This window comes from Pseudorca crassidens, chromosome 10 (genome assembly GCF_039906515.1).
Source record: "Pseudorca crassidens isolate mPseCra1 chromosome 10, mPseCra1.hap1, whole genome shotgun sequence".
In the NCBI taxonomy this organism is placed as follows: domain Eukaryota; kingdom Metazoa; phylum Chordata; class Mammalia; order Artiodactyla; family Delphinidae; genus Pseudorca; species Pseudorca crassidens.
This window is the reverse complement of record NC_090305.1, coordinates 65762946-65776370: the sequence shown is the minus strand read 5'-3', so window position 1 is coordinate 65776370 and position 13425 is coordinate 65762946. Positions and strand designations below refer to the sequence as shown.

At 37.4% G+C, this 13425-nt stretch overlaps 1 protein-coding gene across 18 annotated transcripts in view; it reads right to left on the bottom strand.

Annotated features, from left to right (window-relative positions):
• Positions 1–13425, bottom strand: part of SACM1L (SAC1 like phosphatidylinositide phosphatase) — a 71518-nt gene that overhangs the window by 46566 nt on the left and 11527 nt on the right. For all 18 annotated transcript variants that reach the window (XR_010946979.1, XR_010946980.1, XR_010946982.1 and 15 more), the window contains exons 2-4: positions 8016–8113; positions 5255–5329; positions 3599–3726 (exon numbers count right to left, since the gene is read on the bottom strand). Coding sequence is in view for 3 of the 18 variants with exons in the window: in XM_067754099.1 (XP_067610200.1) it covers positions 3599–3726; positions 5255–5329; positions 8016–8113 (301 nt within the window). In the remaining 15 variants the exon portion in view is untranslated. The remainder of the gene's footprint in view (positions 1–3598; positions 3727–5254; positions 5330–8015; positions 8114–13425) is intronic.

Below are 13425 nucleotides of genomic sequence, written 5' to 3'. Positions count from 1 at the left end.
TAGTAGAATAGGACTTCCCTGCTGGAGCAGTGGTTAGGAATCTGCCTGCCAATGCTGGGGACACAGGTTCAAGCCCTGGTCCGGGAAGATCCCACGTGCTGTGGAGCAACTAAGCCCACACGCCACAACTACTGAGCCTGCGCTCTAGAGCCTGCAAGCCACAACTACTGAGCCCACGTGCCACAACTACTAAAGCTCGCATGTCTAAAGCCCACGTTCCGCACAAGAGAAGCCACTCCAATGAGAAGCCTGCGCACCACAACAGAGAGTAGCCCACACTTGCCGCAACTAGAGAAAGCCCACATGCAGCAACGAAGACCCAATGCAGCCAAAAATAAAATAAATAAATTTTAAAAATACAGAAGTCTGTTGCATTTCTATGCAGTAACAATGAACTAACAGGAAGAGAAATTGAGAAGACAATCCCATTTACAACTGCATGAAAAAGAATAAAATACCTAGGAATAAATCTAACCAAGGCGGTAAAAGACCTCTCATTAGAAAACTGTAAGACACTGACAAGAAAACCATAATTCAAAAGGATACACGCACCCCAATGTTCATTGCAGCACTATTTACAATAGCCAGGACATGGAAACAACCTAAACGTCCAACGGTAGACGAATGGATAAAGAAGATGTGGTACATATATACAATGGAATATTAGTCAGCCATAAAAAGGAATGAAATTGGGTCATTTGTAGAGATGTGGATGGACCTAGAGTCTGTCATAGAGAGTGAAGTAAGCCACAAAGAGAAAAACAAGTACCGTATATTAACGCATGTATGTGGAATCCAGAAAAATGGTACAGATAAACCTATTTGTAGGGCAGGATTAGAGATGTAAACATAGAGAACAGACATGTGGACACGGGCAGCAGGGGGGAGAGGAGGGTGGGACGAACTGGGAGATTAGGTATGACATAAATACACTACCATGTGTAAAATAGCTAGCTAGTGGGAACCTGCTGTATAGCACAGGGAGCTCAGCTGAGTGCTCTGTGATGACCTAGATGGGTGGGATAGGGGCGGGTGGTGGGAGTGAGGTCCAAGAGGGAGGGGATATAGGTATAGCTGACTCACTTCATTGTACAGCAGAAACTAATACAACATTGTAAAGCAATTTTACTCCAATAAAAAAAATTTAAAAAGAGGAAAAAAATGATACAAACAGACCCATAGACAGAGAACAAACTGGTGGTTGCCAGTGGGGAGGGAGGGGTAGGAAGGATGAATGAAATAGGTAAGGGAGATTAAGAGATACTAACTTCCATTTATAAAATAAGTAAGTCATGGGGATATAATATGCAACATACAGAATACAGTCAATAATATTTTAGTAACTTTGTATGGTGACAGATGGTAACTTGACTTCTCATGGTGATCATTTTAAAATGCATAAAAATACTGAATTACCATGTTGTACACCTGAAACTAATATAATATTGTAAGTCAATTATACTTCAATAAGCAATAAAGGAAGATCCAGTAAAAGCAGTATATCTATTTATTTTCTGATAATCATTTTAGCTGGCTTTCCCAATGAATACCAAGATTGACATTTGTTTTTATCCTTGTTTCAAAAAATAATTTTTAATGTTTGTTACTGTTTAATGTTTAGCAGATGATTAACATGTTAATTCATGTTACGAATCTACATACAAAATTTTTAATTTGGCCTCACCATTTTTGTAAAAAAACAAAAGGTATAAGTAAGCAAAGCATATACAGCAAGGAATGCTAAAATTAGTTACATAGCCTGAAAACAAACTATAGCAATAAAGAAGAAACTGTTCAAGTAAATATTACTAGGCTATTAAATGAAAACAACCATTTTTATTGCCTTAAATTATCATGTCTCATAGAGAATTAATTTATTAATATATTGATAGATATATATACAGTAAGAAAGAAATTTTAAGTTTAAAGTATAAAAACCATACTCTACAGCTTTACTTAGTCAATAAGACAATAGTGCTAGGACTGATTTTTTTTTTAATGTTTATCATAGGTAAGATACATATTTTAGAATAATTAGCTTTCTTTTAAAAACAAACTTTCTGTAATCCTGGGAATAAAAATACAGCTTAAAATTTTTAAAAAGCAAATACTATAAATAAAGTACATTTAGAAAACAAGTACTCAACAGATGTAAATCTCTAAACATAATGTTGACTTAAAAAAAGTAATTTTCAAAAACTAGAACAGGGTTAATGCCATTCATGTAAGTTTTAAAATATACTGCAAGCAAAAACAGATATTGTTTGAATATGAATACAGGCAATCTTCACTTTGCATGATAGGGTGGGACTATAAAAATGATGATGTTATCTTAATCTTAATAATCTTAAACTATCTTAATAATCAATAGGAAAGTTAGGATCATTTCGTGACTTAAAATTTTTTTAATCAACACATTAAAAACTCTCCTACTGTAAGTTATAAATGTATAGGGAAATGAAAAAATAGTAAAACGTTGTTTAGTATACTGTCATTTGAAACACTGATAATTAAAAATATGTTACTTCTGGTCAAAATTTATCAAGAGTAGCCTGAACAGTGCTTGCATTCTTCTCATCATGTAACTTATGATACCATCTTTTCTACACCCTGATGAACTGTCGTACATCTAAGCCTGAACTAGCTTCTAACACTTAATCCTTCGTACTATTAACATCATGAAACACTTCTGTGAGTTCCTTTAACGTGAAGTTTGTTACCGGCATCACTTGCTCTGGGACATGTTCAACCTTTTCATCACAACCACTTGACCATTCATGTCGATAACATCACCTTCACTGAGACCTCTGGCTGCGTATCCAGAGTCTCTGATTCCCACCATCAGCTATTTCTTCTATACTCTATTCATGTTCAGTTTGAATTTCACTTCTAGAGTCGTCATTTTTTGTTTCATTGCACTTTCATCTTTGGTGAGCTAATTCTTTAGTCAATATATCATGGTAACTGAAATTTAAACTGTGTTGTCGGGAACTGGTGTTAACTAAACTGTGGTAACTGAAATCCATGCATATAGGAACTGTGCAAAAAGAGGACTGTTTGAACGTGTACACATGCACACACACTTATATTCCCATGTGGCAAAACTGAAGAAAGCTTTCTCCCTAGGGAAAGAGGGAATGAAACGGGATGAGTGGAACTTCAAAGATAATTTTTTTTTTTAGTAATATATAGGAGCATCCCTTTTATTTTTATCTCTTTTAACATCTTTATTGGAGTATAACTGCTTTCAATGGTGGAAAGATATTTAATATTTTATTTCTTCACAAAAATGATATGAAGTTAAATCTACGTGTTGACTACATGTGCATTTTCAGTCCGTCCTTTTCTCTCGTATGAAATTTCATATCTAAGAATTGAGTCAGTTAAAAAAAACCCAAGTGCAATAAAATATATGAACAGTTTTTAAAAAAAATACACTTTAGGGCTAGGTATGTAGAGTGACCATGCTCTATGCATTGTTTAAATAATTAGGTTTAAAAGAAATCCATCAAACATTCTTTGTGTTCCACCTCCCTTCCCCATCCACCCCACGGGACTTCTTTGGATTTTGCAATTAGTAAGTGCTTCCAGTTCTTACCTGAATATCAGTTAAGTGCAACATTGTCTTCTTATAAGAAAGGACATCAAAATCTATTGCTTTCCAGATTACATGATTGAAAAATTCACCTATTTTTTTCTTTTTGGTAATGACAATTAGATAATTACCTGCAAAAAAGCAGAGCCAAGTACACATAAATAGAAATAAGGCAACTGTAAAGCCAGAAATAGCAGTCCTTATTCTTTAAAGGCAAGAGTTACGGGAATTCCCTGGCAATCCAGTGGTTAGGACTCCGCGCTTTCACTGCCGAGGGTGCAAGTTTGATCTCGGGTCAGGGAACTAAGGTCCTGCAAGCCTTGAGGCGCAGCCAAAATAAATAAAGGCGAGAGCTGTGCTAAATAGATAAAGGACCCATACTTTTTGAAAAGCAATCTTATAATTTATGAATAGAAAGACCAGCATATTATTTAGACAAATTTTTACTGAAAGATCAAATTTTTTCTCAGAAAGATAAAAGTAAAAGCTTTTGGTAACCAGAGCAGTGATCCTAGCAGATGGAAAGTACAGACAGAAAACGCTTCTCTCTCACTCTCCTGTCATCCCCAAAGCATACGGGCCTCTGCTAATGCATTTCCCGATGTGTAGCTTAAAGCATCATAGGTCATAATATCTGGCCACTGCAGATATCTACACCTCCCATGTCCTTCATGTCATTCTAAATGGTAGAGAAATGTGCTGGGGCAGCATAACTAACTGGCTACTGCAACATTCCGAAGATGAGTGGTCAGGAATCAAGAAGCGATCCCAGCACCATGCATTAATACACCAACCCTGATCCTGGCCACCTCCTCCTCGCACAAATAAACCAGGGTAAGCCTTTACCACTAGATTAATTATTCACATCTGTTCAAGGCTCTAACCACAAGTGCCCTCCCTGAAAGTTTTCCTATGTACATCTCTCTCCTAGAACTTGTTACATTGTTCTGCAGTAATTTACTATTTAAATGCCTCTCTCACTCAACTGTAAGCTACAGGACAAAAGGGACTTGCATCTTTTATAAATAACATCCAGCACTGTGCCTGATACGATAGGAACTTTTCAAAAGTTCAATGAAATAAAATTTAGATTAAAAACCATCACTTTCCTAATAACACAGAGCCACGGAGTTGAAGGTTTAGAATACTCTGGTCCAGGACTTCCCTGGTGGCACAGTGGTGAAGAATCCGCCTGCCAATGCAGAGGATATGGGTTCGAGCCCTGATCCGGGAAGATCCCACATGCCGTGGAGCAACTAAGCCCGTGTGCCACATCTACTGAATCTGTGCTCTGGAGCCCACAAGCCCCAACTACTGAAGCCCGTGTGCCTAGAGCCCGTGCTCTGCAACAAGAGAAGCCACCGCAATGAGAAGCCTGTGCACCACAATGAAGAGTAGCCCCCGCTCGTCGCCAACTAGAGAAAGCACGCGCATAGCAACCAAGACCCAACACAGCCAAAAATAAATAAATTAATTAATTAATTAAAAAAAATAGAACCTCAGGCTTACAAATTTAACCACTTGCTATTTGGGGTATAAATTAATGACAAACACCTACAGATTTATTGCCTAAAGCAAGATATAAAGTGTGCCTTCATCTTATACTCTAATAGCATCGATTTAATTACCTTCTTGTCCATCTTAGCTCATTTTTCTTACCTGCCACCAGATGAATTGTGCCCAGTATACCAAATATTGGTCTTGTGACAGCTGAAGGAGGAATATCTTTCTTGACTTTAAAGAAGAAAGTAAAGAAAAATCACTTAGAAAAAGCTCACCAACTGAAAGAGAAATGTAGTTTCATTTCAATGGTTACTTCAATATGCACGCTTTGTTCTAAGAAAACAATATTCCTTCATTAGTGTTAGACCTCCACTTTGGCAGAATATAAAACAAAGATGTCCATGTTACATATAAAGGTGTCTGCCTGTCTAGAATATGGTGCCAAAAGTAACATGCTTCAGCAACCTCACTACGTAAATTAAGGGTTGTTTCCAATGCCAATTTTCAACCAAATTTATTCAATCTCTTGTCAGAAACCAAATCTTTACCCCTTTAAGAGAATTAGAAAGTAAATGGAAGTTGAAACAAGATTTTAATCTCAACATGCAACAAATGGAATGCAAAAAAAAGACTCGCCTAATTCCCTAATAAGAATGTGAGACATGGAGGCCAAGATTCAAGAGGGGAGGAGGAAGGAAAAGCCTCCTGTTCACGTCTAAAAGAAACTGATACAGGTATCCAGGGAGGTAATATCATTAGCTGCGATTTTATCAATAATGCCGTTATTAATAAAGACTACCTTACATTACAAGGTTCATTTCACAGTTGTTAAACTTTAAGCCAATGTGTTTCACAAAACATATTTTGTACAACTCTAGTTTAGGGAATAATGCCCAAAAAGGGGGGAGGTAGGGTCTCCCAGTCAAAGAAACTTATTTTGCTATATCCATACTAACTCTACTCCTTCTCCCAGAGTCACAATGCACAGTAGGAAATTAAAGGCTCTGAGAAGGCCTACAGTAAACGAAAGCTGTTCCACTGTTTAATTCAAAGTTTTCCAAACCTATGTGGCTATAAAATTTTTCTTTCAGTCACAGTTTAATTATCAGCCTGGGACCCATTTTGAAACACTGCTGTAAACTCCAGTCCTGTTTCTTAAAGGCAGCCCTGTTTTTCTAAATAAACTAATTCTGAATAAGGTCTAAAATTCACTTGTTTCTCTCAATAATTCAATTTACTTAGCAATACTATGCCATAATTAATTACCATGAAAAATGGAGATACCAGTGCAGTTTAAAGCTCAGAGAAGATTCTGAATATACTGAGATCATTGATAAACATAAATGTACTACTGATACAGCTGTAAGTTACATTAACTGGAGCGTAACAGCAATAACACTATGATAATTCCTAAGACTATGTTGGTTTTTCAGGGAAGAAAAAAAATTCCTCTTTCGGTGGCAATGGTTTGTATTCCCAATGGTAAAAGGAAACTACCAGAGAAACTGTGATCGACAGCCCCTCATCATCACTAGCTTCAGGTCAAAGTATCTCTTCATGTGTCTACCAATGACTGTTCGGTTATCATTTTTACATCCAAACTATTCAAAAACTTTAGCTTTGTCCACTCAAATGGGTCTGCATTCTCTACTTACAAATAAAATGTCACTGAAAAGACAAAAAATAATTGAAAATACATCCATACTAAAGCTTTTATGAGACACTAGGTGGTAGGGAATTCTCTGGTGGTCCAGTGGTTAGGACTCCGAGCTTCCACTGCCGGAGGCACGGGATGGATCCCTGGTCGGGGAACTAAGATCCTCGTGGCAAGGCCCACCACCCCCAGCCCGCCTCCCCTCCAAAAAAATAAAAAAGACACTGGGTTGAATCAATATGTTATAAAGAAGTAGTGGGACTAAACTTCAGAAGTACACTAAGGGTGGTTAACATCAGTCAGCTATTCTGAGAGCGCAGTCACCAAGCAACAGTCACAGGAAATGCCAAATTATCAAGCTAAAACAGCTCTTACTTTATTTGGTCAAAGGAAAAGCTTACCAGAAAAAGCAGACAACCAAGGAAATGGAGATTTATAGTCCTACCTTTCTTACACTTTAGTATCCTATGCAAAATATTTTCATGTTTCACTTAATCCGTTCAAAGGATATTTACCATTTACCGAATGCCTACTCTATGGTTACTCAAATACTGCCCTTCAGAAAAAAATTAATACAGAACACTATCTAGAGGTAAATTTTTAAACATGAAATTCTAAATGTGGTATCACATGATACATTAATTCGTTACCAAAATTACTTCACATTAATCTAGTCAGAAATCAGTGTTCCACACAATTGAAAAACAAGTTGCTTTTCACACCCCAGAGAAGCAAAGCTAAATTATAACTGGATTGATAGATAAGACAGATAGATAAAGCTCAGGAAAATCATTCTGCCTAAAACACAAGTTTTACCCAGTGATGTATATATTATTTTTCATTTATTAAATTATCCTCATAGTCATGAATATTTTCGAAACCAAATCAGCTGTTAACATTCCACACACTTAATGCTAAAACAACTTTCTCACACTCAAATAATTCAAATCTTACAGCTAGAAAGGAACCTAACATACCAACAAAACCAATCCTGTTACGGTACTGATAAGGGAACAAATAAAGAAAGTTTTTAAATCCTTATGAATAGTAAAATGCTACCTAAAATTTTCAAGATCATTTCTCCTTTTCATGAAAAGGAAAAAGTATAAAATTAATGCATAAAAATCAAATGAGGTAGCAAGAATTAAAATTTTCTAAGAAGACACTCAGATATCCACACACTCACATGGATCTCATTAATTTAACTATTGCAACTTAAGTGTAAAATCTTTCTAGACACTTCTAAATCTGGCCATGAAATACCTGAGAGTGTAACTTCTGTGGACACACGGTCGATGATAAGTACATCATCTGTTCCATCATCACAAGCTTCCACATAAAATTTTTCAGGTGTGATATGCCTAAGAAGAAATTTAAAACCATAAATAACGAAGTGAAATGAAGACTTCCAAAAAAACCTGTTATAACAATTGAACAGTGTTTAAATTTGACATCATTGGGCTTCCCTGGTGGCGCACTGGTTGAGAGTCCGCCTGACGATGCAGGGGACACGAATTCGTGCCCCGGTCCAGGAGAACCCTACATGCCGCGGAGCGCCTGGGCCCGTGAGCCATGGCCGCTGAGCCTGCGCGTCCGGAGCCTGTGCTCCGCAACGGGAGAGGTCACAACAGTGAATAGATAAAGCTATTATGCTGTCCTTATGTGTTCACTGCAACTCTTTTCACCTAATTTAATGCTGATAAGGTTTTAATTCGCTGTAAAACTACCACTCTGACTTACGTAAGAAAATCATACTAAAATCTAATTTATACTCAACATGGTGCAGAAGGCAATGTAGCTCAGTAGTCAGGAGCACATTCTATGTAACCAGACTGTGCTGTGTGAACTTGGGCACGTTACTCCTCCCCTGTGTTCCTCAGTTCCCTTATCCATAAAATAAGGATAATACCAGACTCATTAAATTGCATTGTTGTGAGGATAAAATGAGATACTCTTTGATAAGCACTTAGAACACTTGACACATAGTAACCAAGATTTAAGTATTAGCTAAAAACACTAAGAAACACATTTCCAGGAAATTGTTTAAAATAAACTACTTTAACATTTTTGTATTTTGTTTGAATGCCACTGATGTGTTCTTGAAAAAAAAACCTCATCCTGCAAAGTAAAAAATAAAGGGGGTACAATTAGCAGAGTACTCAGAATTTATGCAACTTTGTAACCTGAGTCCAACAAAAATTAACAGTTGGCTCCTCAGGAGGTACAACGGATAACTCCAGGCAAGCAATTCAGCATGGCTGGGGACTGCCTCAGGAAATGACAATCAACAAAAACTAAATAAAGTTAAAATAAAGATTTGCAGGCACTAAAAAAATGGAGACTGAGGCTGTTGTTAAGGTGGGCACAGGAGTAAGTACAGGTATCTGCCGGGGATTGGTTCCAGATACCAAAATCTGTGGATGCTCAAGTCCCTCATATTAAATGGTGCAGTACAGTCAGCCCTCTGCAACCGTGGATTCAACCAAGTTGGAACCTGCAGGTACGGAACCGGCAGGTATGGAGGGCCTCCAGGAGCTGACCAGAGTTGGGGCGAGAACTAGCTTGTTCGTTTTTCCAGGGACTAATCTCTGCTGTTCTTAAACCACACTTGAAAGAACATCTGTCTGCGCAGCAGCCAATCTGAGGGCTTTTTCCTTTCCTTTTAAATTCTACTCCCTCTATTCTACTCTTCTTGCCAATGAAAAATCTTACATAATAAACCCACACACCATCACTGACATCACTTCTTTTTTTTTTTTTCCCCCGATATGTGGGCCTCTCACTGTTGTGGCCTCTCCCGTTGCGGAGCACATGCTCCGGATGCGCAGGCTCAGCGGCCAAGGCTCACGGGCCCAGCCGCTCCGCGGCATGTGGGATCTTCCCGGACCGGGGCACGAACCCGTATCCCCTGCATCGGCAGGCGGACTCTCAACCACTGCGCCACCAGGGAAGCCCCATCATTTCTTACTTACTGACCATGTATAAGCTATTTGGTGTTACAGAAACAAGTCCTGTAGCAGAACAAACTATACTGACCATTTTTGACTTGTAAGTTTTTGAGGAATAATCAACCCTTAATTATCCAAATATAACTTACATCCTTTTATGGTTCATCTATAACTAACTTCTTAATATTTCCTCCATGGGGTGGGAATGGGGTATGCCAAGGAAATGAAAGTCAATTTTAATACAAAATAAGAAATGCAACAAAGGAAACAAATCTGCTTCAAATATGGCAGTCTTCAATTCAAACTAAATATATGTTCCTTTTTATTCCTGAATAGTAGTCCACTGTATGGATATATCACAATTTGTTTATTCATTCACTTGCTGATGGACATTTGTGCCATTTCCAGTTTAGGATATTATGAATAAAGCTTCTATGAACATTCTAGTACAAGTCTTAAGGCAGACATATGCATCATTTCTCTTGGATGACTACTTAGAAGTGGAATGGCTGGGTCATATTGTAGTTGTATGTATAACTTGCACAAAGAAGGGAAAACGGGAGTGATTACAGACAAGGAAACTTTTAAGGGTAATGACTGTATTCATTTGATACTGGTGATGGTTTCACAGGTGTAAAATATATCAAAATGTATCAAAGCGCATGCTTTAAATATGTGCAGTTTATTATATGTCAACTATGCTTCAATAAACCTATAAAAAGAAAGCAAAGTGAGAGGTCCTGAAACAAACTAAAGGAAGTATAAAAAAACTTCCAGACAATCTAGTCATAGGATAGTTACCTCCAGTCTCGAATCATTAAAAAAAAAAAAAATCCAACACATCAGTCCATACCTGCAGAAGATGTTTTGTGCAAGGGTAAGTTGCACTCCAGGAGTAAGTCAATAAATTTATTGAAAAGCTACCATGTGCTAAGCATTACACAAGTACTAGGGACAAGGAGGTAGGTGATAAATAAAAAAACAAGTACCAAATAGAAACAAAAATTTTAAACAAAAAGTAGACCTGAAAAACAAGACTTCTTTATAAAAGCCTTTGGAAAAAATTCTGTCTCTAAATCAGAGGGCATTTTATAAGCCTCACTCTTTAGAATCCCTCCACACCCTAACAACCCCCAATCTTTTAAATGCTGTTTAAATGCCTGTGCATCAGATGTCCCACTGCATTTCCAGGTCTTAAAAAGGCTCAGGATCTGAAAGAGTCATGTGAAATACTTTCCTACAATGGGAAATGCTTTCCTACAATGAAGATTTCAATCATGAGAAGGATGTGACAAGTTGTTGGTAGTTCCTGAGATGTTGAGGTCACGTGCAGGGACAGGAGAGTGGCCTCAGGCTAACAGCCAGCAAGAAAACAGGGACCTTAGTCCAACAACCACAAGAAAATGGATTTGGTCAACACCCTGAATGAGCTGCATTCTTCCTCAGAGCCTCCACTATGAAACGTGATTTTAGCCCAGTGAGATTCATATTGGACTTCTGAACGACAGTAACTAAGAGATAATACATTTGTATTGTTTAAAGTTTCTAAGCTTATGGTAATTTGGTACAGCAGCAATAGAAAACTACTATAGTGATCAAATCCCTCCTGGAATGAAATAATCTCCACATTAACCCCTGGCCAAAACACAAAAACACTTTATCTTCCTGGAACAAAACAAAGAGATGTTTCCTTCAATTGAGTTTGATACCTGGTGTGTGAGTTTCTAAGTGATAAAACATTTTAAAAACCATTTTTAATGGAGTGTCTTTAATTTATATTTTATTAAACCAAGGTTTTTTCCTTATGTCTTAACCTAAGTATAAGTCAATGTTTTCCTGACTGACTAGGATCATGAACACATCAATTTCTGCGCCATCCTACCAAAAGATGATGCCTTCAAATTCTAGTAACACAGTATGGCGAAAAAGTTACAGGTTTTAAGCTCTTATAAACCTGGTTTGAATTCCAACTCCATGCTTACTTGTCATGAGTCCCTGAACAAATCACTGAACTTCCCAGCTCAGCTTTCTCTCTATTAAAAAGTGGTAAGTGATCGGTGAGGGTAAATGAGAGAATATGTGTGACACGCCTGGCACTAAGAAGAGACTCCACGAAATGGTGGCATCATTTTTTTTTTTTTTTTTTACTAAATGACCTCAGACCACTGAGCTTTAGTTTTCTCTTCTGCTGTCTCAGTCTCTTGACAAAGCCATCACCACTGCTCCTACTCAGCCGCTTTAGTTTTACATTTGAGACAAAGGCTGATGAATGCTACACAGTTCTGACCACGAGTGAAGTCCCTGGGTTTTATTATATCCATCTTCTTCATATTGCTCAGGGCCCTAAGCTCTTCTAAATTCACAGCTGTATTTGGGGCGGGGGGGAAGCTACCACAGTTTACTTCACACAAATGGTGTTACTTCTTTAATAACTAACGTTATTCTTAATATAAGAGATGATTATCAACATACAATCTCAGAAATCAAATTCTTCCACTTTTTCAATACAGTGGACAAAAACACAAAGCTTGCATCTAAATGAACAGCCAGTAGAGAAATGCATACTGTGTTCCCTCAATAGCTCCACCCTCTTATACTTTGACTTCTTTTATCTATATACAGTAGGCCCTCCTTATCCATGGGTTCCACAAGGGTGGATTCAACCAACAGTGGATTGAAAATACTCAAGAAAAAAAAATTCCAGAAAGTTCCAAAACTAGAATTTGCTGAACACCAGCAACTATTTGCATAACATTTACATTGTATTTACATTGTATTTGCAACTATTTACATAACATTTACATTGTATTAGGTATTATAATATAGAGATGATTTCAAATATACAGGAGGATGTACATAGGTTATATGTAAACACTACGCCACTTATATACGGAACTTGAGCATCCTTGAATTTTGGTAACTGACAGGGCCCTAAAACCAATGTATGTAAGCTTCTCACCTGCAAAACTTCTACCATAAAAATAAATTATTTGAATGAAGTCAATGAATTAAAAAAAAATCATACTTGTTTCCATATACAAGTTTTGGTGTGTTACCTAACAGATACCTTTTAGTCAGTGAAATTTATTATAAAATCAAATATTTATAGGAGCAGAAAAATCTCCTATTAAAATTTTAATATGTATAATTATGTAAAATATATATATAAATACACAAATAAATATATTTCAAAATATACATGGAACAAAAAGTATCCCTAATATAAGCAATTAAAAAATTTTTCCCAACTTGACATTTAAACTTAAAACTGATCTGGAAGGGTGTGGAACACTGAAAAAATACATACATCTTGGGGACTTCCCTGGCTGCGCAGTGGTTAAGCATACACCTGCCAATGCAGGGGACACAGGTTCGAGCCCTGGTCTGGGAAGATCCCACATGCCGCGGAGCAACTAAGCCCATGAACCATAATGACTGAGCCCGCACACCTAGAGCTCGTGCTCCACGACAAGAAGCCACCGCAATGAGAAGCCAATGCACCACAACGAAGAGTAGCCCCTGCCCGCCACAACTAGAGAAAGCCCACACACTGCAATGAAGACCCAATGCAGCTGCAAATCAACTTATTTTTTTTAATATATATATACATCTTGAATTAAGACTTTAAATCATATACAAAAAATATACAGCCACAGAAATAGGCCTTTACTAATTGTTACATTCCTAATAATCGCAGTCAAAGTTAATAACCTCACTATGTGTTC